General features: G+C 33.2%; 1 protein-coding gene across 11 annotated transcripts in view; it reads right to left on the bottom strand.

Moving 5' to 3' along the window:
• The window catches only part of VPS13B (vacuolar protein sorting 13 homolog B), a 769,746-nt gene that overhangs the window by 614,801 nt on the left and 127,224 nt on the right, over positions 1-27,721 (bottom strand). For all 11 annotated transcript variants that reach the window (XM_032316092.1, XM_032316089.1, XM_032316090.1 and 8 more), the window contains one exon: positions 27,112-27,236. In XM_032316092.1, coding sequence (XP_032171983.1) covers positions 27,112-27,236 — 125 coding nt within the window. The remainder of the gene's footprint in view (positions 1-27,111; positions 27,237-27,721) is intronic.

The following is a 27,721-nucleotide window of genomic DNA, read 5'->3' as shown; positions in this document are numbered from 1 at the left end:
ACTATTTCAAAAACTTATAAAAAAAAATAAATATAAAAATAATGTCCATGCATACACATTCAAACACACACACATATACTCTGTTCAATTATAATTTTTCAACCTAGATAATCTTCAAAGATAACAATGAAAATAATACTAGTTAACACTTAAGAAAAAAAAATTTTTAAAGCTTTTTTGCATTTATTTATTTGAGAGAGAGAGAGAGAGAAGGAGAGAAAGCATGAGAGGGAAGAGATCAGAGGGAGAAGCAATGTTGAGCAGGGAGCCCGATACGGAACTTGATCCCGGGACTCCAGAATCATGATCTGAGCTGAAGGCAGTCGCCCAACCAACTGAGCCACTCAGAAGGCCAACACTTAAGAAAAGTTATTACCACGGGACGCCTGGGTGGCTCAGTCGGTTGGACGACTGCCTTCGGCTCAGGTCATGATCCCGGAGTCCCGGGATCGAGTCCCGCATCGGGCTCCCAGCTCCACGGGGAGTCTGCTTCTCCCTCTGACCTTCTCCTCGCTCATGCTCTCTCTCTCTCAAATAAATAAATAAAGTCTTTAAAAAAAAAAAAAAAAGTTATTACCAGTTCTGCATTGTTCTAAATATCTTAGAGTAAAAATACAAAAACTTATATCCAGGGATTCTAATCCAGAGCCCTCTATCCTACTTCTCTCATTAGTATTTATGAAATATTTACATTATACCCAGGTTCTATTTGACAGTAAGAGAAAAGTAGAACATGAAATAGAAACTGAAGAGGGAGCAATTTCATAATGTGTGTAGACTTTAAAAAAAAAAAAAAAACAGATCTAACAAAACTTGAGCGAACTTGAAGGAAGTTAAGAGCCAGGTGAGTGAATACCTCTAGAAAGTGACTCAAGCAAACGAATAGTCAATGAAAAGTTCCTGAGGGAGAACTGGGATGGCAAGTCCAGGCAATCGCAAGAAGGCCATGTGATTGTTGCAGCCTGATAATAACCTAATTCACTAAATCAATTGTTTTTCTATGGGTTCTACCCATAAGAAATACCTGAATAGGCTTTATACAGCCATTGATTGAGATTTCATCTAACCCTGATTCCAGAGTGTTCAATATCCTGAATTTATTTTTATTTTTTTAAGATTTTATTTATTTGACAGAGAGCGAGAGAGATAACAAGTAGGCAGAGCATCAGGCAGAGAGGGTGGGGGGGAAGCAGACTCCCTGCTAAGCAAAGAGCCTGATCCAGGACTCAATCCCAGGACACTGAGATCATGACCTGACACAAAGGCAGAGGCTTAACCCAATGAGCCACACAGGCACCCCTATTTGTACTTTAAATCTCTAATCTTTCACCCTACTTTCAAAGTTTTTCATATAAGGTACTGAATACAGGACATGAAATTTTAAAAAATCTATTGTCCAAACAAGGCTAAATCACTTTTTATGCTTTTAGAAAAAGATTTACATAAACTTTACTGAGCATCACTTTCCTCTTTAAAAAACAAGTACCAAAAAAAAAAAAAAAAGGTATAATAACCCCTACCCAATCTACCACAGTTAACTGTAAAAATCAGTAACATTTAATATTTAAAATTTGATACAAGAAGAGTCTTTGCTAAAATCCGAAGAGACCGGAACTGTCTTTACATTCAAGGAATTCAGAGTCCACTTGTAAAACAATTAAACCAGTAACTACAATTTAACATAATAAATGCTAAAACAATGTTACATAAACGTTCCTATGAGATACACCCAGGAGAAGGCTAGAGGAAGAATGCAGGTGTTTGATTTAAGCTGAAGCCTGAAGAATATGAATCATTTCATTAAAAAACTTTTTATTTAAAGAAAAAGCTATTCCAATTCAAAAATAGTCCAAAAACATTAACAGAAAACTTACAGACTATGAAAACAGACATGATCAATAAACATGGAAAGGCTCACCAGCAAAAAGAGGAAATTCAAATTAAAACAATATAGGACTCTTTTAATTTGTCAGATTAGCAAAACCTTTCTGTTGTAACTCATCTTCTAGGATTATCTGAAAAGAATTTTCATGAATCTAAAAGAATAGTTACACCATTTGTAATACTTTTAACACTATTTGCCACAATATTTAAAACACCCTAAGCCTAAGACAATCTCATTGTTGAAAAGCTAACATGAAATATGGGTGAGTAAAAAGATACATAGTTGGATTACAATATGGTCACCCACACATACAAGTATGTCTGCATGTGTCTGTATGTTGACATTAAAAGTTCTGTCTAGGATTTTTTTTAAGATTTTATTTATTTATTTATTTATTTGACAGACAGAGATCACAAGTAGGCAGAGGCAGAGAGAGGGGGAAAGCAGGCTCCCTGCTAAGCAGAGAGCCCGGGGCTAGATCCCAAGACCCTGGGATCATGATCTGAGCTGAAAGCAGAGGCTCTACCCATTGAGCCACCCAGGTGCCCCCTGTCTAGAATTTTTAATATTTCTGTAAGATAAGAGTGGAAGATGGTTCATATCATCTTATCCTTTCCTTATATAAATGTCTATATTGTTTGGCTTGGTCCTTTGAGAAATCTGTATATATTTATAGAAATCTCTTTATTTTACTTTTTAAATTACAGTATTTCCAGAATTAATTAAGGAAATCATAAACTATGTCAAATGAATTAATTTCATAAATCATTTTTAAAATGCCAAGATACCGGGGTATCTGCATGGCTCAGTCAGTTAAGCGTCTGACTTGATTTTGGCTCAGGGTCTTGAGTTGGAGCCCTACAAAGGGCTCTACACTGGGCATGGAGCCTGCTTGAGATTCACGCTCTCTCCCTGCCCCTTCTCCCACGTGTGTGTATGTGCACAAGTATGCCTGCTGGCTCTCAAAACAAACAAACAAACAAACAAAAAAAAAAAAACAAAAAAAACCGCCAAGATATGAGCATTAAACATATCAATCTACCTCCACTCCCTGACCCAACACTGGATTATCAATTTCTTACCTCCTCACTGATATGACCTTCACTTAAAACCTCCCTAAGAGGAATGGCATCAGCAAAAACAGCAGAGTGAGGCACACTAGTCTATCTCTCCAAAAAAGCTGCAAAAATCTGGCAAAACCTCTCTAGAGTTAACTTTTTCAAAACTCTGGAAACTAACTAAAATCCTGCAACAAACAGGGAATACTTTAAAAAAAAAAAATGCAGCTGACTCTCAGACCAGTGAGTTTTTTGGTTTTTTAGTTACCCATGTTGAATCCCTTTCCCCTCAGCCCAGCAGTGGCATTTAACCGTCCACATTCTCAGTACAAGTAAGTAGTGGTTAAGAGAGAAAACCTTATTCAGAAGGAATTGTGGTTTTTGCTTTGACCCATCTGGTAGCTACGGGGAGGATCAACTCAATGAGCTTACATTATCTCTTTTAATTCAGAACTCTCCCAACACTTAAAAAACAAACAAACAAACAAACAAACCACCCTGGAGCACTTGTAGAAAACATCTGCGCCAAATGTATTACATTAGCCTTTACTTACTGGGGCAAGGGATTAAAAAAGCGGCAAAAAAACAGATTAACCAATATCTGGGGAGGAAAGTCTGGGAAGTGTTGCTTTAGAGAATAAAAAGGTTAAAAAGTTCCAGTGTCTTCCTGGGAATACAGAAGGCCATACACACACTTAACTCTTTTACTAGCAGAGCAAAGACCATAGAAAGGCCTGAGGCTCTCACCTCCCACTGACTTTCACAGTCTGCACAAGAAAAGGAGGCATTATTGTCAACTGCCTGGTTGAGTTTTGAAGGCATTCCCAATCAGAAACCATGGAGGTCACACGGCAGTAGATGAAATATTACAGTGCAAAAAGACAGACTGTCAATCAGTAATTACAATTCCAGCAAAACTATCCTCCAAAAATGAAGTATAAGTCTTAAGAAAGTTAAGTCCAAGACCAGAAGCCTTCACTGATGAATTCTACCAAACTTCTTTCAAAAACGAATAGCAGAAGTCCTTTTCAAACTTATGCAAAAAAATAGAGGAGGGAACCTAATTCCTTCTGTAAGGCCAATGTTACCCTGAAACCAAAGCTAGACAAAGATAAGAAAATAACACACCAATATCCCTTGTGAACACAAATGTAAAAATCCTCAGTAAATACTAACATATCAGAAGAAATTAAAACATTACACAATGTGACAACTAGTACTCTTCCCAGAAATAGGAGAGTGGTTCAACAAAAGAAAATCAATCAATGCAATACACCATATTTACAGAAGGGGAAAAATCATGTACATCTCAACTGATACAGAAAAAAGCATTTGACAAATATACAATAGTCTTGCATGATTTAAACACAACATACTAAGAATGAAGACAAATTCTTCAACATGATATAGGACATTCAAGAAAAATACACAACATACTTAGTGATAAAAGACTGAAGGTTTGTTCTCTAAGATCAGGGAAAAGGAAAAGATCTCTGTTTTTGCCATTTATTTGCCATTTTATTCAACATTGCAGTATAGGTTCTAGCCAAGACAAATAAGTAAAAGCATTCAAAGTGTAAAGGAAGAGTGGCATCTGGATGACTCAGTTTGCTAAGCGTCTGCCTTCAGCTAAGGTCATGACCTTGGGGTCCTGGGATTGAGTCCCAAATCAGTTTCCCTGCTCAGTGGGGAGTCTACTCCCTTTTCTTCCCTTTCCCCCACTCATGTGTGCATACTCTCTCTCTTACTCATATAAATTAATAAAATCTAAAAAAAAAAGTGTAAAGGAAAAGGTAAAAATATCAGTACTTACAGATGAGATAATTTTATATATTGGAAACCCTAAAACGTGCATGCACACGCAGCACGCGCGCACGCGCGTGCACACACACACACACCTGTTAAAGCTAATAAATTCAACTGAGTTCAAAGATATAAGGGAATTACAAAAAATAGTTATATATTTACTTAAAATGACAACCTGAAAAGGAAATAAAGAAAACAATTCCATTTATAATAGCGACAACAACAAAAAATACTTATGAATAACTTAACAAAGAAGTACAAAACGGTTGCCCTGAAATCAACAAAACATTGTTGAAAGAAATTAAAGAAGGGATCTAAATAAATGGTAAGAGATGTTTATGGATTGAAAAATTGAATATTATTAAAATGGCAGTAAACCCCAAACTCATTAATGGATTAAATTTGATCCCTATCAAAATCTCAGGAATCTATTTTAAAAATGAATAATCCTAAAATTCATATGGACTTACAAAGAATCCTGAATAGTCAAAACAGTCTTGAAAAGGAACAAGTTCAAAAACTTACACTTCCAAATTTCAAAACTTAGTACAAAAATAAAACAGTGCCATACTGGCATAAGGATAGACATAAAAATCAGTGACCTTAAACTTCAGTCTAGAAACAAATCCCCATATCTATGTCCAATTACTGATAAGACTGTCAAGACCAATCAATGGGGAATGGATACTCTTTTTTAATTGATGTATAGTTAATATAAAATATTATATTAGTTTCAGGGGTATAACACAGTAATTTGCCAATTCTATTCATTACTCAATACTCACTAGAGTAAGTGTAATCACCACCTGTCACTAGGGAATGAATAATCTCCTGCAACAACTGGATATCCAAGTACAAATGAAGTTGGACCCCTATCATACCATATATATGAAAATTAACTCAAAATTCATTTAAAAAAAAAACTGAAACTATAAACTCTTAGAAAGAAACAGCTATAAATATTCATGATGTTAGATTAAGAACAGTTTCATAAATATCATACCAAAAGAAAAGCAAAAAAGGACAAAGATATATTTGACTTCATCAAAATTTAAAATTTTGTATACCAAAGGCTACTATTCAGAAAGCGAGAAGATAATAAAATGGAAGAAAATATTTGTAAATCATATATGTAAAAGAGTCTACTGTCCAGAGTATGTAAAGGACTCCCAACTCGGGGCACCTCGGGTGGCTCAGTCGGTTAAGTGCCTTCAGCTCAGGTCATGATCTCAGGGTTCTGGGATACAGCACAACGTCAGACTACCTGCTCAGTGCAGAGTCTGCTTCGTGCTCTTCTCTCCCTCTGTCCCTCTCCCAACTCATGTTCTCAGACTCAAATAAATAAAATCTTAAAAAAAAAAAAAAAAGAACTCCTACAATTCAACAAGAAGATATACATCCCAATTTAAAAGTAAACTAGAACAGGGGCGCCTCGGTGGCTCAGTCCATTAAGCGTCTGCCTGCAACTCAGGTCATGACCTCAGGGTGCTGGGATCAAGTTTCAGGTCAGGCTCCCTGCTTAAGGGGGACCTGCCTCTTCCTCTCCCTCTCCCCTTCTCTACTGCTTATGCTCACTCACTCTCTCATGCTATCTCTCTCCCAAATAAATAAAATCTTAAAAAAAAAAAATGAACTGGAACATGAATAGACATTTCTCCAAAGAAGATACACAAATGACCAATACACACATTAAGAGATACTCAACATCATCTGGGAAATGAAAATCAAAACTGTACTGAGCTGCCACTTCACACTCACTAGGATGGCTATAAAGAATGAAAAAAAAAACAGAAAATAAAAATAACAAGTGTTGGAAAGGATGTTGAAGAATTGCAACCATCATACAATGGAGGTAGGAATGTATAACACTAAAGCCACTGCAAAACAATCTGGCAGTTCATCAAAAAAATAAATATAAAGTTACTGTATGACCCAGCAATTATACTGCTACATGTATACCCAAGAGAACTGAGATCATGTTCATATAAAAACTCATAAATACATGTTCATAGCAGCATTATTCTCAACAGCCCAAAAGTGGAACAACCCAACCAAACAATCCAACTGAAAAACGGATTAACAAAATGTGCTATACATCCACACAAAAGAATATTATTCGGCCATTAAAAGGAATGGAGTAGTAATAATTACTATAGCACAGATGAACCTTGAAAGGATGCTAAATGAGAGAAGCCAGGCAAAAAATGCCACATATTGTACGATTTTGTTCATATGAAATGTTCATGGAGACAGGGTTTCTTTTTTAGAGTTTTGAAAATGCTCTGGAATCAGATAATGACAATGACTGCAAAATGGTGTAAAAATACTAAAAACCAAAGAATAGTACATTTTAAAATAACTAAAATGGTGAATGTTGTATAACGCGGACTTCATCTCATTAAAACAAAAAAATCTCCCTCATGTAGTCAGAACTCTGTTCCTAGGAACAGTGGTCTAAGTAAATATGCTTTCTCTCACTCAAAGATATCAAAACAACAACAAAATCACCCAGCTCTCTTAAATAGCATGCCAGGCAATTTAAATATACAACTGCACATTAATAATACACAGACCACCTTATCCATACAATTTTTAAATATGTAATACCAATATGTAGCTCTACCTGGATTTACCCTTCAACCACAATCCTGATCACATTCTGCCAGAAAGTCAACAGGCGAAATGAACAGACCAAGAAACAAACATGCACTGAATAAAAGATTCTATAAACCAAACAGGTAAAATACCAGGCATTAAAAGAAATAGAATGTTAAAACAAAAAGGACCCAATACACAAATTAATAACGTCACTGTTGTTCCTTTTGCATTCTTAACAATGCAACCATTTTGTAAATTGTTATTTTATAAGCATTTAAAAATGAGTATTTATTTCTATATTAAGTTCTCAAAATTCCTGACCAAAATAAATGTATTAGTGATAGCAAGTAAAGAAAAAAAAATTTGGAACACCAACAATATAAAATGTACAATTAAACTACTCTATCATTAGAGTTAAATACACTATAGAAAGTTCTATAGAATAGCAAGAGCCATGTTCTTATAACTACAGCAATAATCTTTTATAAGGCAAAATTAAAGTTGGGATTCTTTTTATAAGTGAGCCTTTACTATTTCATAACAAATTAAGCTACTGTATATGGTATTCTAACTTCCAAGCCAGCATATGTTACATAAAATGGCTCCCAAACGGGTAACATGGACTTGAATAAAAAGTTAAACATATGCAAATTCAAAAAGATTAATTTATTCTACATTTAATAATACCCAAGGGTAGGGAGCAATCCTCTCCTTCAGATTCAATTTAACATCAAAGGAAATAATCCACTTTGTACAAAAGCCAGAATTCAATAATAAACAAATAAATTATATCATACACGTAGGACATGTTTTTGTGGTTTTATTTTCCAGCTGTAGCTGACCACAAATAAAAGTACATTTTATTATGCTTCTGCTTAGTACTCCAGTAGCATCTGAACTAAAATAAACTAAAAATAATTTGACCAAAGATGGTAGGTTATACAATATATCTGTTGGTATCAATGAAGAGAGGTTTCATTCCTTTTTGTTTTGGTCAATTTTGAAATATTTCTAATAGGTTAACAAATATAAAAAAATAATAAATACCCATGTGTCCACTTCATCAGACCCAATTCATCTAACCATAACATCATACCACATTTGCTTCAGAAATTTAACAGACCAATAGTTTTTACAACTTTATTTAGGCTATTTGGGAGGCTCTTTAAAATGTAGTGAATATGCACAATAAAATAAAATTTTCCTTGTGGTTTATGCCACTATATATTTATTTAATTTTTTTAAAAAAAGTTCGATCAAGTTCATATGAAATATATCTAACAAATTCTGGAAATACCTAAAAAAAAAAAAATCACTAAACCAACATTTTAACATGTAAGTTGGTAAAAATAAAATTATTTAACTATGCCTATTTCACATATGAGAGAAGTCCTAGTCTGAACATATGTTCACTTTACAGAATAGGTTTTAAAACTATCAATTCAAACATTACACTCTAGGGAAAAATAAATCCTAATGTAACTAGTGGAATAAACAACTCATTAAAACCCAACTTGGACAAACTCCAGAATAAATTGAGGGAAACAGAAACAAGTAGGTCTTGATTGTGTAGTAGCAAAGATTGAAAATGAATATGCCCTAATTAACGAATACTTTAAAAGACTCTGCTTGTATCATCTGCTGACAAATCCTAATACAGAGCTGATGAAATTTCTGGACCAATCTGGCATTTCTTTAAAGAAAATTCTACCTTCAAAATTTTAAATAAAGAATGTGGAAATAGTTTTTACTATTCGATGCAAAGGAATTAAACAATTGCCATACATACACTTGAGGAACAGCCATCCATTCTCTTAAAATCAACACACCTCACAGCAATTGAAAGAATATCCTCAGCAACAGCTGGATCTAAAGATTTATATAGAGTCCCCAAATGCAGAGTTTGAACCTACAAATTGGTTCCAAAAATGTATTTTTGTTATTACTCATATCCTGTACAGTAAAATAAAATTAGATCACTTTTTCCAAAACAAAATGAGTACAAAACTTCACCAACTTAACTTCAAAATAAAGCAGTTTAAAAAGCTTAGAAATTTGTATTTAGTTCTATATACCTTACACAATACATCAGTACTCAATAAAAAGGGGAAAAAAATGTTTTAAATTAAATAGTAGGTAAAATGAAAGGTTAAAACTCCTCTTTCCTTCTTCTAATTCCACTCCACCCTGATACATAACTACTTATTATAAGTTTAGCATACACAACTATAGACCTTTTTTGATTTTATGCATTCATATACACTTAAAATTTTAATGGATGTGTGTGCTTATGTATGTATGTTTCTGTGGGGGGGGTGTCTATAGTCTGCTTTTTTTAACTAAATTACATTCTCAGAGATTAAGTTCTTTCTACAGTAATACACACAGTTCCACAGTGATCTTATGCATACTTCATAATAGTTTGAATCCCGTTTCACATTCATCAGCACTGTGTAAGAATATCCCTTTCACAACATTCTTACCAGTACATTTTTTAATCACAATGATTGTAGCATTTGCAAATAACTATAAAATGCAAATTATATCTTGTTATATTTTGATTTGAAAAGTTCAGCATTTTTCAAATTTCTAAAATACTACTTCAATTTAAATATTAAATAAAAGAAAAAGAAAAAGTTAACACTAAGATAAAAATCAATTTCTGATTATTATAATATACAATGTCCAATATTGTACAATGAACTATGGACAGTAGCAAACAAAATACAAAAGGAACAAAATGTTGTCCCTTCATTTTCTCATCATCTCCTATACAAGTTATTCAATATAAACAATTCACCTACTTAAGTAAAAATGTCTACTCAAGAAAAAAGAGAAGGGAAGTGTGTTTATAGAATATACTTTATGTATGTAGTAACATTCAAACACAACCTTAAGAATTCTGAGTAGAAAAATCACTACTAAAACTTTAGTCAAGTTCAGTAATTAAAGTCACTTTTCTTTTCCTTTGACCAAGAGCACATTTTACACATATTATGTAAGTAAACAGGAGACAGACTTAGTTGTCAAAAACATAATCTAAAACCTCATCAGACAACCAAAAAAAAAAATGAAATCACTATAGAAATTACCAGCTGTATGTCAATAAGTTTTTATTTTTGTCTACAATAGAGTCAAGGTTTGAAAGAGAAATGTCCTCTATAGAAAAAGATGGTCCATATGGAGATTAAAAGAAAGGAAAGCTGTTAAATAATCACACGAACCAGTGTAAAATCACTTCCATGAAAAGTGCAGTGAAAAACAGAACAGATATCCAATGAAGGAATATATTAGGGGGATGTAACCTAGTCAGAGAAAAGTGTCAGTTTCCAATACCTATAGGGTAAGTAAAAGTCATTTAGGCTATTGACTAGTAAAACAATATGGTAAAAGACCTGGTGAAAAAAGAAACTGAAGAAGGCAAAAGGTGGAAGGGGCTAAAGAGGACATTCAGATCAACACAGATAACTAAGCAAGGGCTAGATCACGGAGGGTATTGCAGAATGTTTTAAAGATTTTAATCTTCACTGTAAAAGCTGTGAGAAGCAAAGTATTTTAGGCTGGAGAAGGACATAATTAGAATTATCTTTCAAAAACAAGTCAATCAAAGAAACCTGGCTGCAGATATAAAAGTTAGCTGGTGATTAAGACCCATGAAAAGATACTCAACATCACTCATCATCAGGGAAATATGAATCAAAAGTATAATGAGGTATCACCTCACACTTGCCAGAATGGTTAAAGTTAACAACACAAGAAACAACAGATGTTGACAAAGATGCAGAGAAAGGGGAACCCTCTTGTACCGTTGGTGGGATACAAACTGGTGCAGGCAATCTGGAAAACAGTACGGAGGGTCCTCAAAAAGTTAAAAAGAGAACAACCCCACAACCCAGCAATGCACTACTAGGTATTTACCCAAAGGATACAAAAATACTGTTTCAAAGGGGCACATGCACCCCGATGTTTATAGCAGCAGTATCAACAAGACCCAAACTATGGAAGGTACCCAAATGTCCACCAACTGAGGAATGAATAAAGAAGATGTGGTATGCATACACAATGCAATATTACTCAGCCATCAACAAGAATGGAATCTTGCCATTTGCAATGAAGTCAATTTAGCTAAACAATATTATGCTAAGTGAAATATATCAGTCAGATAAAGACAAATACCATATGATTTCACTCATATGTAGAATTTAAGAGGAAAAAAACAGATGAACATAGGGGAAAGAAAAAATAAGAGAGAGGGAGACAAACCATAAAAGAGGCTCTCAACCATAGAGAACAAACTGAGGGTAGCTAGAGGGGAGGTGGGCAGGGGAATGGGCTACATGGGGGATGGGTTATAAGGGGGACACTTGTGATGAGCACTGCGTATTGTACATAAGTGATGAATCACTAAATTCTACTACTGAAACCAATATTACCCCATATATTAACTGACTAGAACTTTTTTTTAGAACTTGAAACCTTAAAAAAGAAAAGAAAAGAAAAGAACACCTCTCTAAATACTTAGGTAATCAAGAAAGAAAAAGCAAAGACTGCATCTTATTCATAATGGGACTCCAGGGCCTACAACACAAGTTTTCACATGATAGGTGCCAAAATATTATTTTTAAAACAAATAAATGAGTCATTAATCAGATGAAAAAAGCTAAGTATTAACAGATTCATCTAGGAAACTGGCAATATTTTTTAAAGTTATAAATCATAATAAAGAATACAAAGTTATTATTGAAAACTTGCTAATAGTTACCAACATGCTATTGACGGCTCCATCACAAACTAATTAAAAGATGTCTAGAATCAGTGACTTATCTTTCTAGATCCACCATATCACCTTCCCTTATTCTTCATTTCCACATCCTTAAAATAAAAAACAGATGACTTGTCCATTGTGAGGTTCAAATAAATCCCTGTATGTAGTGGAATTAGTGAAGTACAAATGCTATACAAGAGCATTATGACGCTATTCTTAGAGATTATCTTCTGCCACTAAGTATGCACTATACGATCTTTCGGGTTTGGGGATCTCCAATGATTATTTGTTCTTAAATTTCAAATTAATGTATTAAAAAAGAGATTAAATCAAACACAGTTAAGAAATTTAGAGACACTGATTTTAAAAAACCTTACACTAAACTGAGTGATTTCTAACCAAAACATTTCCCTTTTAATATACTAATAACTTAGAATTCTTTTGAATATACTCTTAAGTTTCAGTTCCCAAAAATAATGAAACACAGACGTATTTCAAAGATACTGTCACTAGAATAAAATGCTGTCACAAGATAATATTCTCCTGCTGTTGTACATAGACAAAACCAAATACTGGGGAATAGCTAGCATAATTCTTCTCATAGAAAAAGATGTACGTCTTACAATAATATTCTCCAATATCCCAAAAATCAAATTTAAAGTCAATAATCTAAGAATGAATTATAAATGTTCATTTGGATACCTCTAAGTTTAAAACTTTTAACAAGAGACAAATCGTGTTTGCCTATACAACTTCACACCCAACTGATCATAAAATTGCATGTGGAAAATATCAAGTTTTCCGACAGGAAAATCAAAGAAAACCTTCTGTTCTCATTGGACCAACACTCTCTGGTTGTTAACATGTGTTGCATGCTCTTCATGCGTTCACTTAAAAAAATTTCAAAGGGAAAACTGATATAAAGACAGATGTTATTTACCTATAGTGGTGTTTTTCATGTCTTTTTAACCTCCCCCCCCACACACACAAATACACTCAAGAACTATAAAAGCAGGTATTTTTTGACAGCTCATTTACTTAAACACATTATAAAATCAGAACCAAAACATGACAAAAAATAAAAATTGGGAGGAGTTAATATAAAAATTGTTCTTTCGGGCGCCTGGGTGGATCAGTGGGTTAAAGCCGCTGCCTTCGGCTCAGGTCATGGTCTCAGGGTCCTGGGATCGAGTCCCACATCGGGCTCTCTGTGCAGCAGGGAGCCTGCTTCCCCCCCGCCCTCTCTCTCTGCCTGCCTCTCCATCTACTTGTGATCTCTCTCTGTCAAATAAATAAATAAAATCTTAAAAAAAAAAAAAATTGTTCTTTCAAGGGAATTTTTAAATAACAATAATACATTAATATTCTAAATAAGTAAATCTACTTTATTAGCAAAATATAAAATCATTAGTAATGACAGGCTTTATAATTTCATAATTGAAAACTGTAGCTAAAATATTTCCAAGAGTTGAAATTAACCAAACTAAATCCCAAAACAGTATAAGCAGAGACTTAAAAGTTAGTACTAAGAAAGAGACAAACAGGACATCTGATGAAAACATGCTCAGAACCAATCATGTTATTTTATTAGATTTAAGATTCTGGACTATTCCTCATATAAAGATTACTTAAGAGGCATTTTTTAAATTTTTAAGTAAGTTATTTAAAATCACTCAAGACAAATTTACAGAAAAATCAATGACATATTTGGGGGAAAACATTCCTAATTAAAGTCTAGATTCACTTCTATTCTCTATTTCTCAACTCCCCAAAAGAACCATAAATATAATATATATGGATTTATACAATGAAACTACTCTTTCTGATATGAACAAACTGGTAATTCATGCAAATGCAATTTAGGTTAAATTTTCATTTTGATACAAATACAAGGCTGTAAATTAATCAAATTAAAATACACAGGACAATAGTAAAATAAGTTTTTTAAAAGTTTAAATCTTGTTAAAGAATTAGACTATGCTTGTTGTCACTTAAAATAGAGTCCTATAATATCTCCCATGTTAAAATTACATCTTTTTCTATTTTTTTCTTTAAGATTTTATTTATCTGAGAGAAAGAGAGCATACATGAGCAAGGAGGAGGGGTTGGGTAAGGGGCAAAGGGAGAAGCAGACTTGGCTGTTGAGCAGGGAGCCCCATACTGGGATTGATCCCAGGACCTGGGATCATGACTTGAGCTGAAGGCAGATGCTTAACTGACTGAGCCACCCAGGTGCCCCTCCCTTTTTCTATTTTCATTATTCTCTTTAAACTATGCTTTTTAAAAACCTAAGTGAAAGACACTCAATGAAATGAAAATATGTGAATGTGTAAAAACTTATTTTTAGTAAGTCCGAACTACCAGTGTGTTCATATCAGGAAGAGTAGTTTCATTGTATAAATCCATACATATTATATTTATGGCTCTTTTGGGGAATTAAGAAATAGAGAATAGAAGTGAGTCTAGACTTTATTAATTATGAATGTTTTCATTTATGAATGTATGAAATCTATGTAGAAAATCTTTTATTATGCAACTGAAAATGCTATGAGTCTCATTCTTCGGCAACTGTGTGCTAGAGAAATCCCAGAAGCCCTAGTGAAATCAGTTGTCTGATGGGTTTGGGTGAAGAATGGAACAACAAAGCAAGGAACAGTGGGGTTTCCCAGCTACCAAGCTAATCAGTCATCCCCTGAATCAAAACAGGCATCACTCCTTAATATGAGCCAACAGTCCTCCCCAAAAATTTGATTCACTCTAGAGAGAGAGAAAGGGACTGACTGCAAAGAGACAAGAAAGAACTTTGGTGGCTACCTGACTATACATATCTGTATGCATAAAATTGCTAAACGTTGCTATATTTAAATTATACTCTGGTTTTAAAATGAGAACTAAGTTAATGAAAACAGGGGTATAATTCATATAATAATCCATTATAGAGAACTTTATAAACCAATCTCTACACGACTCTAAAGTACTATGAAAGTTTGCTATAGTCATACAGTATTTTCAGGTGTAGCCAGGCCTCTAAATGTTTTCCAATTTTTTTCCTTACTCACAGGGATTCTACAAATATAAGAATATTTTGAGAAATAAGTATGAAAAATTAAGTTTTCACCTTCAAATATTATTCCTCCCCAAGAAAGTTAAGAACATGATGAGACTAAACAACTGATATCTAGGGTATCTAGAGCCTGGGTGGCTCAGTCAGTTAAGTATCTGCATTCAGCTCAGGTCATAATCCGAGGGCCCTGGGATCAAGTCCCATATCTGGCTCCCTGCTCAGTGGGGAGCCTGCTTCCCCCTCTCCATTTGCCCCCTCCCCTGCTCATCCTTTCTCTCTCTAAGAAATAAGTAAAATCTTTAAAACAAAACAAAACGGTTTGAAATGGCTAATGACAGAAAAGTACATTCTCAGAAAATCCCAAGTCACAGTTACATCAGCAACAATAACACAGTTTGAAAACCCCTTAATCAACTCTGGAATTTAAACATCTCTGAGAGTAGGGATAATTATTTGCAAGACTCTGAGAGTCTTGCATACTCTTGAGAGTATGGATAATTATATGCAAGACTGAATACATTTTACTCAGTTAAGGAAAGCCACAGACAGATGTAGAAAATAAAAAACAAGTTAGCTACTAATACATGCTATGTCAAAGATAACCTCAAAAACATTATCTAAGTGAAAGAAGACAGACACAAGATACCACATATTGCATGATTCCATTCATATGCCATAAAAGATACTTTATGAAGAAAGTGGTTACCTGGGGCCAGAGATGAGAATAATTATAAACAGGCTTGAGAAATCTCACTGGGAGGGTGAAAATGTTCTAAAACTGATTTACAGTAACAATTACATAAGTTAGTTAAGGTGCTAGAAATCACTGAATTACATACCTGAAATGGGTGAATTTTATGCTATATAAAGTACTCAATAGGCCACCTAGGAGGCTTAGTGGGTTAAAGCCTCTGCCTTCGGCTCAGGTCATGATCTCAGGGTCTTGGGATCAAGCCCCGGCATCAGGCTCTCTGCTCAGCAGGGAGCCTACTTCCTCCTCTCTCTCTGCCTGCCTCTCTGCCTACTTGTGATCTCTGTTTAATAAATAAATAAACAAATCTTTAAAAAAAAAAAAAGTACTCAATAAAGCTGTTTATTAAAAAATTGTAAGTTAGCAAAGCTATTCCTATGGAAAGTTACCTTAGGATAAAAACTTAATGCCAACTTGCCACATACTCCTTCCTCATCAATGGTAGCAGGGCCTGCTAATTTTGGGTCTTGACTCAGATCTAAAAGTGAATGCCAATTTCACTATTTACTGTATGTATAAGGATTAATAAGACAAAGATATATATAAAATGAATAAAACAGTATCTCTGTCATGTTGTTATGAAGATTAAATGAGATAATGCATAGAAAACTCTTAGTACTATTCCTGACACATCTATGCTATTATTATAAATTTGGTATTAAAACTTCCCCATCAATTTCTCACATACTACTTGCTTACATAGGTTGAAAAAACAATTCTGTTCATGAGTTCTTAATATATAAATTATATGCAAGTTAGATATAACTATTTCTCAGTGAATATAAAAATTATCAGAATGAGATTTGATTACAAAGTTATGATACATTTTGAGTGCTCCTCCCAAAATTAATCTCAATAATTTACAATCAAAGAGAAGCTATCTTCTCATGACTATACATATTAAAAACTTTACAATAAAAAACTTTTAATTACAAATAGTTTACATACTTCTGAGTTTTATTCACACTGCACATTATAATGGATAGTAAGAGTATAATGCAAGTATACAAATTTAAAATATACATATTTACAAACAGACTTCAAAGGCTCTAATATATGTTAACATCCATAAATACTGGAGATTGTAATATATATGAAGATAAGTACTGAAAAAAAAATCAAGTCTATGGAAAAGCTGAAGTCCAGAATTACCAAGTACACTCTACAAAATCATTAAATAACTGTAGAATGTTGCAAAAAGCTGGAAAATAAAACAATGATAAATTTAACGAATTCATTTCTCTATAAAACTTGTATTTCACCTATTACTGGTTGCTTCATCACTAAGTGGTTTTCAGTTCAAATTGGAATCACTAACAAAATTAAATAAGAAAACATAGATTATGCAATCAAAAACTATGTATATGCTTGAAACTAATATAACACTCTATGTTAACTACACTGGAATTAAGTTTTTTTAAAAAAGCTATGTAAAAATCTCCTATCAAGGCTGAAGACAACAAAAAGGACAATTTTATACAATTAGATTTAAAAGACAATCTACTCTGTCTCTTTCTTTAATCAATTTTCCCCCATTTTAAAATTCCCTTAACTAACCCCATAAGGGCAGGTATCTTGCTAATTTTTTTCTTCTCGAGGGCCTTGCAGAGTGTCTGGCACATAGTGGGCATTGATCTCCTATCTATGAAACATGCCTGAATGAATGAGCAAAGAACATTATCAAGTGTGCAAAAAGGCAGAAAAACAGTGGGGAAACTCACTAGAGTTTAGAAAACAAAAAACTGAAACTGACTCGGGAACACTGTTTACAAAATTGAAGAAAATATGCACCCTATTATGATCATCCTTCCCTGTTTTAATCATCCAGATAAGGATACAAAAGAAGCATTAATGATGAAAAAATTAGTAGAGGACAAAAACAGAAAGTATGAGAAAAACAAAGAAAGGTTCTAAGAAATATGCAAGGAAATGCTTAATAATGCAAAGATAGTTATGTTAACAAGACCATGCAAGCATATCCCAAGTCATACAACAGAGTATCCCATAAGATAGAAGACTAAGTTGTATCATGCACAGAGCCATCCGGCATGTGGTCCACATTATTGTATGCCTGACCTGAGGTTACAGCTCAAATAAAACTATTACACCTTAGTAGAGAGTACTAATAAGACCCAGTCACTTGCTTTCAGAAGTTTGATGGAAACGGAGCTATCTGCTACAAAGGGAGTTATTCCAATACAAAAGCAGAGGGGTGGGGGCACAGGGAACTATTTCAACAAGCTATCCAAATCAAGAGAGAAAGCTGGTATGAGAACAGTTTGTACTATGTACTTCCCAAATCAAATCTGCTATATGATATAATGGAGAAATTTATCAGGACAGTGTATTTTCATTGTGATTATACTTACCCATCTCTAAATGTGTAGAAATTCAAGTCTGGATGTGAAATAGATACAAGAATTGAGCCAAAGACAAATGAAGATTGCTGTATTTCTCATTCTCAACTGCCCTAAGCTTCTTTAAAAGATCTATATATTCTTAAGAACTATAGAGCCATCATATAGAAATACAATTTCAGAAGTCATTCACACATTTTGATGAGTTTGAATCTCACTTTGATGAATGAATCAAACCCTGGTTCATCTGCATTTAAAGCAGAAACCTGCATCAGCAGTGTATGTCCCTTTCAAGAGACTCTGACAGAGCTAAAAAGCAAACAATGCTGGACTGATATAAATCTCAGTCTACCCTGAAATGCCTAACTATGTGACCATACACAGAACAGTGTTTTATCTGCTGGGATTTGTTAAAATATATTCTTTCACCAGACAGTTAAAATTAATGTTAACATCTATCATTAGAGAAATAATCTCATAATCAGAACATTAAGTGCTTTGGCTGAATTAATTTACCACTTAGTAAAACCTCAAAGAGCTATATTTCAGTATTCTCTTAGATTTCAAACAGATTAACAGTGAGCACTAGGCCTGTGATAGTATCTTTTTAGTGAATAATGCTCACAAAAATTTTGGACTCCCTTAATATCTTAATATAACCACTTAAAAAAAAAAACTCCTGTTTTCCAATTAACAAGCACTACTGCTAATAAAAAGGTGATAAGCCAGTATGCATATGAATTTGGAAATAGAACATACATACATATATATAAACACACATGCAACACATATATATACACATATACACATATATGTCAGTCCAGATGTATAGGAACCATGAGGTGTTTACAGATTCATTTTAAAACAGTGATGAAAATCCCAATCTTCCTACTGGTTCTGAAACCTACATCCTCCTAAAGCCTATCCTGAATAAAATAACCAGATGAAAACTCATTTGATTTAATCTTATCTCTTCATTCACTTTAATTTTCATTCTATTCAGTATTCAGTATTATTAAACTTGTCTGTAACATATACACTGTCAAGCACTGTATTTAAGTTTTTAAGAAATTAACAGTTAGGCGCGCCTGGATGGCTCAGTAGGTTAAAGCCTCTGCCTTCGGCTCAGGTCATGATCCCACGGTCCTGGGATCAAGCCCCACATCGGGCTCTCTGCTCAGCAGGGAACCTGCTTCCTCCTCTCTCTCTGCCTGCCTCTCTGCCTACTTGTGATCTCTGTCAAATAAATAAAAACCTTTAAAAAAAAAAAAAGAAAGAAAGAAAGAAATTAACAGTTAAATATCTTTAAAACATTTTTTTAAGAGAAGACAATCAAGAAAAGATAGCTCTTTACTGTAAAAACGTATAAAATCAATCTGCAGAAAAACAATCTACATTAGCCATCTCTATAAATGTTAAGAGCAAATACTACTGTGAAGATAGAATTCTTTGGGTTGTTTAAAGTTTAACAAATTTATCTTTCCCCTCCTCCCCAAAGTACAGCTATTCCAAATATGTACTTGATCACTTTTTTACTTGCTCAAGTTATACCAATTTTTAAGAAAAACCGTGTCAAATGTAAATAATAACTTTTTAAAACAAAAAGCCAAAGATTTATAAAAGATGTAAATTAAGCTTCTGGCTTGGGAGATAAATTAAGATAGAATCTTAACATTAAAAAGCAATGTTTTCACATAGAATTGAAAAAAAAACTTGCAAATCATATATTTAATAAAAATTTAGTACACAGAATTCATAAGGAACACAACTCAACAAAACCAATCCAATTTAAATATGAGAAAAGAACTTGAATATATATTCCCCAAAGAAGATATACAAATGATCAATAAGCAACTGAAAAGATGCTTAACATCACTAATTGTTAGAGAAATGTAAATCAAAACTATCAAGAAATACCATTTCAAATTCTTTAGGATGACTTTATCAAAAAACCTAAAATAGAAAGTGTTGATAAAGATAGAGAGAAATTGGAACTGTTGTGCATTGTTAGTAGGAATGTATAATGGTACAGCTACGGTGGAAAACAGAGTGGCAGTTTCCCATAAAATTAAACACAGAATTACCATATGATTCAGCAATTCCACCTCTAGGTATACACCCAAAAGAACTGAAAACAGGTACTCAAACAAATATTTGTATACTCATGTTCAAAGCACCATTATCAATAGCTAAAAGGTGGAAACAAGCCAAATGCCACTGATGGTTAAATGAATAAACAAAGCATATACATACAATGGAATTTTTCAATCTTAAAATGGAATCAATTTAGAAGAAAAGAAGGGCGAGAGAGAGGGAAGGAGGGGAGGGAAACAAGGAGTAAGTGAGGGAGGGAAGAAGAAAATCTATCATATGCTACAGCATGGATGAATCCTAAAAACTTATGCTAAGTGAAATAAGTCAGACACAAAAGGACAAGTATTGAATGATTTAACATACATGAGGTACCCAGAATAGTCAAATTCATACAAAGTAGAACAGTAGTTATCAGAGGCTCAAAGAAAGAAGTACTGGAAGTTACTGTTTATTGGATATAAAATATAAAATTTACGGAGATCAACAGGGGTGACAGTAGCACAACAATCTGAAGATACTTAATGAATTATACACTTAATAGTTAAAATGGTAAATCTCATGTTTTGCATCTTTTACCATGAAAAAATTAATAGTAGTAATAATTTTTAAGCAGTGTGATAGAGTTGAAGGAGCCTGAACCAATAAAATGAGGATTTTTAAAAAAAGATGATCAAATTGGGGCATTGATATTAACTGTGTGCTCTTAGGTTAGGTAATTTGAACTCTCTGGGACTCAGTTTTTTCATCTTTGAAATGAAAAGATTTTAAGAGATGATTAAAGTGTTTCTTTCAGTTCAAAACATTCCATGAAAGCACATTCCAGATGTAAGAACCAAAGCTAACTATCAGGCTGCTGCCACTCAAGTGGAGATAAGAGAATTAGCATCCCAGTTAAGTCTTACTAGTTTTAAGACAGTCAGTTAAAGAAAATGTTGATCACAAAAGCAGACAGATGAAAATAATCTATGCTCTGGAAAAAAGGAAATTAAAAAGCTCTATCTCCAGGGGCATTAAAAACACTCAACTCTATGTTCTCAAACTGTGGTATTATAAAGGACAAGGCAGTTGAGCAAACCTCCTTTTGAGCCTGTGGGGTGGGTTACTTATTCTCTACATTTGCTGATAAATAAATACTGGCGTTTTTTTAGACTTGAAGGGCCTAGCTTCCAATATAGTTATTCTAGTGTTATTCAGAGCTAGCACAGGAAAATGGCTGTTTCAGTTTCCATTTCAGGGAGACAAAAGGATCAGTATCTGCTCACTTCTCCTTTAGACACCATGTCAATTATAATGAGCCCACTACCACCACCAAATCCTGTATTTCCTAATTAACACTGAACTCAAACATGGATTCCACAGAAACATCTTCCTCAAACAAATGAACTGCTCAATAACTTCCTTATCAAAACCAACCCATCTGTTACTGTGCTAAATAAGGAATGGGTACTTATAGGTATCCCTCAATCTTGTAAATAAATGTATTTTCCGACATTCCTATGGCTATAAAATGACTCATGACATATATAAGCAATAATTAGGAAAGAGAAGAAACATGAAAGCATATTTTTAACTCGGTAAAAGAAAGAACTATAGAGCTGCCCAATAAGGAATCTAGTTACCTCACAAAAGAGCTGAGACCCTCTGAATAAAATGTTCAACCCGTGATAGACAGCTATAAATCAAAGCTATGTCATAGACTCAGAAACTTAGGATAATGCCTAAGATTCCACATGACCCTATTAACTACAATTATGTGAGATCATCAAAATAGTATCTATATACTGTTACCTATATACTAGGAGATACTAGGAGAGTTCAGCTTTATTAGCTACACTATCTCAAATACCCTCACAATACATGGAAATCCACTTTTACTACAAGGCAAAAAGCACACTGAGCCTTTGAAGATGGTTAACAAAAGATAATGTACCTCTTCAGTTCTTCAGGTAAAAAAGGGATCAAAGACTTTAGAATCAGATAAGCTTCCATGAGAATCCTTCCCCAGCCACTATGTGACTTTGGACAATTTATGTAACCTCCCTGAATTTTAGTTTTATAAGAGAATATCAGCTCACAGGATTGTTATGAAAACTTTGTTAAACTAAACACCTAATGCTTCATTAAAAAGGATTTTCTTTCAAATCCTACATATTCTTTAATAACCTGCTTATAACTTGCTGTCTTCATGTTCTCCAGGACTTACTTTTTTTTTTTTTTTTTTTTTTTAGATTTTTATTTATTTATTTGACAGAGAGAAATCACAAGTAGATGGAGAGGCAGGCAGAGAGAGAGAGAGGGAAGCAGGCTCCCTGCTGAGCAGAGAGCCCGATGCAGGGCTTGATCCCAGGACCCTGAGATCATGACCTGAGCCGAAGGCAGCGGCTTAACCCACTGAGCCACCCAGGCGCCCCTCTCCAGGACTTTCTAAGCCAAAGTAATTATTCTCTGAACTTCCCAAGTATGTGGTAAGTATTGTCTCCCTATAAACGAGATCACATTTTTGAACCCTCAATTACAGGAGTCCATGAATTTAAGACTATAGTATAATTGTAGAATTACAAGCCTGACGAAGAAGAAATTTGGTTAATGAGTTTTTGATTACCTGGTTTAATTTTTAAGTGTTCGTATTAAACTCAGACATCCTTAATCATATAAAAGTCCTAGGCCCAAAAGTAGCCTTTCAAATTCCTCTCCCATGATATCCGTTCGCAGATTCAATAGAGCAACCCTGACTTTGGTGAGACAGTATTATCCCCACAGGAAGCCTCCACACCCCAAAACCAACCTCCTCAATACCCAATTCAACCAATAAACCCAATTCAACCAATAAAACCCAATTCTACTGCCATTTCTATGAAGCCAACCATGACATCCCAGGGCAATTTTCTACTTTCTTTAAACATTTTTTTTAAGCCTCAATCTTGCCATTTAAAGACATCCATTTTCTTATGTGTCTAGTGTCCTCTCCCACTAGAATGTAAGTTGTCAATGCTCACTAACAGGGCATTTTTCTTAAGCCTCAATCTTGCCATTTAAAGACATCCGTTTTCTTATGTGTCTAGTGTCCTCTCCCACTAGAATGTAAGTTGTCAGGGAATCTCTTACCCTCACTGCAGTCTAGTGTATTCTTTTCCCAATCCAAACATGTAGCACAATGTCTATCAAAATATAGAGAATCAAAAAATATTTACGAATGACATCTAATGTCCTCTAATATAATTGAAGCTGCTTAAGGAAAAGGGAAAATGGCACAGGAATAAAAAATAAATACATACTTTATGTACTTATTTTTCAATTAAAATTGCAGATCAAGGGGCCCCTGGTTGGCTGAGTCAGTTCTAAGTGTCTGCCTTCAGCGTAAGTCATGATTCCTGGGTCCTGGGATGGAGCCCCACATCAGGCTCTCTGCTGAGCAGGGAGCCTGCTTCTCCCTCTCCCTCTTCTACTCCCCTGCTTGTGAATGCACTCTCTCTCTCAAGTAAATAAATAAAATCTTTTAAAAAATAAATAAATAAAAACAAAATAAAACTGCAAATTAAGAATGTGCAAATGATCGATGTTCATGTAATACAATACTGTATAGTGACAAAAGCAAACAATCTAAAAACTACGTTCTACCATATGAATGAATCTCACAAACACATTGAGCGACAGAAGCCAAAAAGGAGACTATGGACAATTCCATTTAAGTCCAAGAACACACAAAACTAATCTATGTTAGAAGAAATCAGGATAATGGTTAAACTTGCCAGAGGGTAAGTAAGAGAGGCTTATGAGATGATGTTATTCTGTTTCTTAATCTTTCTGGTAGTTACCAAAGGTCCAATTCACTTATGAAATACCATAATATATGCACTTTTCTACAAAATAATATTTCAATTAAAATTTTAGAAATAGAGTAGACATATTTATTATAGTTTCTCTGTTCTGGAAAAAAAAAAAAGTTAACTCCAAGAATGTATCTAGAAAACTAAAAGCATTACAACTGTAGAAATTTTTTAAAAACGGTCTACAGGACACCAAGGTTTATTCCTACTAGTCATAACAAAGTTATAATTTATTACCATTTAACCAACACTTTATTGCCCACTTTTAAACATCCCCTTACTAAAAAAGGAAGAAAATTAAAATTTGAATTAATTGCTCAAGATCTCTCATTAAATATTATTGTCACTGTGTCTTTCCCATTATACCTTACATATTTTAGTCCTGTTCTAGGGACTAAAAGATTAAGCTAACCTGATGTAAAGCAATGAAGACAAAAGTGTTTTGAAATGCTTATATTTTTATGTTTGGAAAGTGTGTAATACAGAATGAAAGATAAAATATGACCAAAATATTTTGAAAAAAAAAATAAATCCCAAGAAACTGGAGTTTAGTATTAGCTTCTTTATTTAGGCTAAAATATATTAACATGAACATGCAAATGGGAGAAAATAATTTATTTTCAATGTTACTTAAGCCACATTTTTAAAAAATTTATTAACAAACTAATTAAAACAAATGTTAGTTTGAAGTTTCATATAAAATTAGTATCAATTTTGACATTTTTAAGCAAGAAGTATTAACTATTTTTTTGTTTTACATAAAATCTAGATTTCCATCACTAACTAAAACATACCAACTAAAATTTTTTTCAATGTGATATATGTGTTTCAAAAGCTATGACCTACAGTAAACATACTCTTCTCATCATTGAAAAAATATACAGATATAGATATAAATAGCATCATACATGTCCTTTAAGAAACTGGAATGTGATTTTTAAAAATCCAGATGAAACAGCTTCATAATTTGAGAAAGGTAAATACCATATTGGGAACAGAATGGACATCTAATGACACAACCAGAGTGGCTAACTAAAATAATTTTCACTCACTACATGAGTTAAATAAAATTCTAGTTCTCATATGATTTTGATTTAACTCAGGGACTACATGATGTATTTTATCTGGTATCTTACTCATTTCATTTAACTAAGACACTTCTCAATTTAATGAGTTTTATGTATTACTTTCAATTTAGAGTTGCTAAGAACAAATTATAGTTTATAGTCATTAAGGAAAATAATGTAAAGAAACTATTTCAAAGCAATATACTCATATAAAGCATAGAAAAGTATCATTCAAATAATACAGAAGTGGTCTTAAATACAAAAAAGCAAGTCACATCCAAATACAAGCATTGTGTGATGTCATGCTTTTAGTATTTAAATGGAATATTTTCTTTTATATGTCAGCAAACTTATTTTATATCCCATTTGACAATATTTAAAGTAAGCCCTATACATCTTTAAACTAACCCTTACCTATTTGAATAGTCAGATTTTTTCATATAAAGGCTATTAATTCATTTTGAAAATTCTGGCTTCTTATTTTCTAAAAAAGCCAAGTATTTTCTATAGTAAATTGCACTCTAGTAAATTTCTAAAAATCTCAGCGTTATGAAAGATAAATAAATCAGCACATAACTGAGATAAGAGTGCTCACATTTATTAAAGTTGATTTTGACATACCACTGGGACATATCTGCTGGTATTTCCTAGTAGATCAGAATATAAAATTTGGCTCAAATGCAACATGCTATGTATATACAAATAAAATGTTAAAAAGTGAATGTCTATAAAACATAATAAATAACATGTGTGGAATAGGAATTACTAAGGATAAAATTAAACTTATCAAGAGAAATAACAATGATCATTTAATAATGGTTTCATTTTATACAGGAACTGATTTCAAGACTTAATAAACTGCAACTTCTGTATTTCTTAATTTTCTGGACCAATAGGCAAAATTATTTGAAGATGTGAGCATTTAATATACAAATTTCATTTTAAAAGTTATATATTATTAAAGAAATATATTTTTAACAAATGAAGTACTTTAAAGAATATTTTCTATAACTTCTGTTGCTTTTTATAAATAATAGAAAATACATCCTATTAAAAAAAACTTACTAATCAGGTGGGGAAAGCAAAGATATATTCTAAATAGTAAAAGTAACCTAATTTAAAAATATAGAAATATTTCACAAGAATTTAATTTCATGTGTTTAAACCTTATTTTATATCTTCAACAGTTTTGTTTTTAATATATTAAAAGTTTGTTCTCAACTAAAAAAAAAAAAGAAAGAAAAAAACAAGGGATGGTGAGTGTTGGCTTTCTTTCTATAACCTCTTTCAATTTAAGGAAATAGGACCTCCAAATAAAGTAATCAAAAACCAAATGAAAACAAGGCCTAAAATTAGTTTCTTTCAAAATGCAGCAACTACAGACATATCAAACACTTTAAATCTATGTTATGGGTATGCTTTTCTTAGTGGCTAGGAATACACATGAAATTGTTATTTAAGTGATAAATACTTGGGCCTTGGTATTAATTTGTAACTTTTTAATATCTTTGTAGCCTCTCTCAAAAAGGAAAATATAAGGTATTTGCCTTTGCAGTTCCTAGCACAGTGTGAAGCAGCAAGAGTTTACTATAGTTACAACATGGATTAACAGTATCCCATCAACACTTAACACTACCACAAAAGATACTATGATCTAGTACACTTCAGACATTAAAGAGAGACATTTAGTGTCTCAGTAAAAGACAGTATATAACTTCAGATATTTTTCTAAGGTTTTGTATAAAACTAACACACATGCATAAGACAGACACAACTGGGTTTTGCCCCTTTCATAATAAATGAAAATTACCATAAACCACATTTTAACATAATACTTACCAGCACGTGGGTAGTTTCAGAAGTTTACCATAAACAGCAGTGCTGAAAGAAGGAATAATAGGTACAGGTAAGCAGTAAGATCCCCTACAATCCAAAGACGTCAGTCCTGCCTGGAAACCAAATATCTGAAACAAAAAGAAAAGATCCAAATGTTCACAGAGACAAAGTTTTAATAAGCACAGGATGAAATACGTCAGTTTCAATTTGCTCTACAACAGCTGCATACTAAATATGTTCCAATGTCTTTTTCCACTTCCCAAACATCAACATTTTTTATTCAATTTAACACTGACTAAATCCAAATTAAGAGATTAAATTATATAGTATGTCTTTCACATCCCTGGAAGATCACTGTTTCTTACTAACTCTGTTTCACATTTTATTTCTAAACATAATTCTCATTTAGTGTTTGTCTGCTACAATGCACATAGTTGCTATTAATATAAACTGCCTGCATTGTGCGCATTATAAAAATTAACTTTAATAAATTGCTGTTAATATCACTTAATGTCTAAAAGAACAGTAATTACAATAAAAACTATCAAAAAAATGTATTTTGCCTTCAACTTACATTATGCACACACAAAAAGGATATCCAAATATACCCTAA

This window comes from Mustela erminea, chromosome 16 (genome assembly GCF_009829155.1).
Source record: "Mustela erminea isolate mMusErm1 chromosome 16, mMusErm1.Pri, whole genome shotgun sequence".
NCBI classification, from domain to species: domain Eukaryota; kingdom Metazoa; phylum Chordata; class Mammalia; order Carnivora; family Mustelidae; genus Mustela; species Mustela erminea.
The sequence above is the reverse complement of the archived record's forward strand: the minus strand, read 5'-3'. Positions and strand labels throughout refer to the sequence as shown.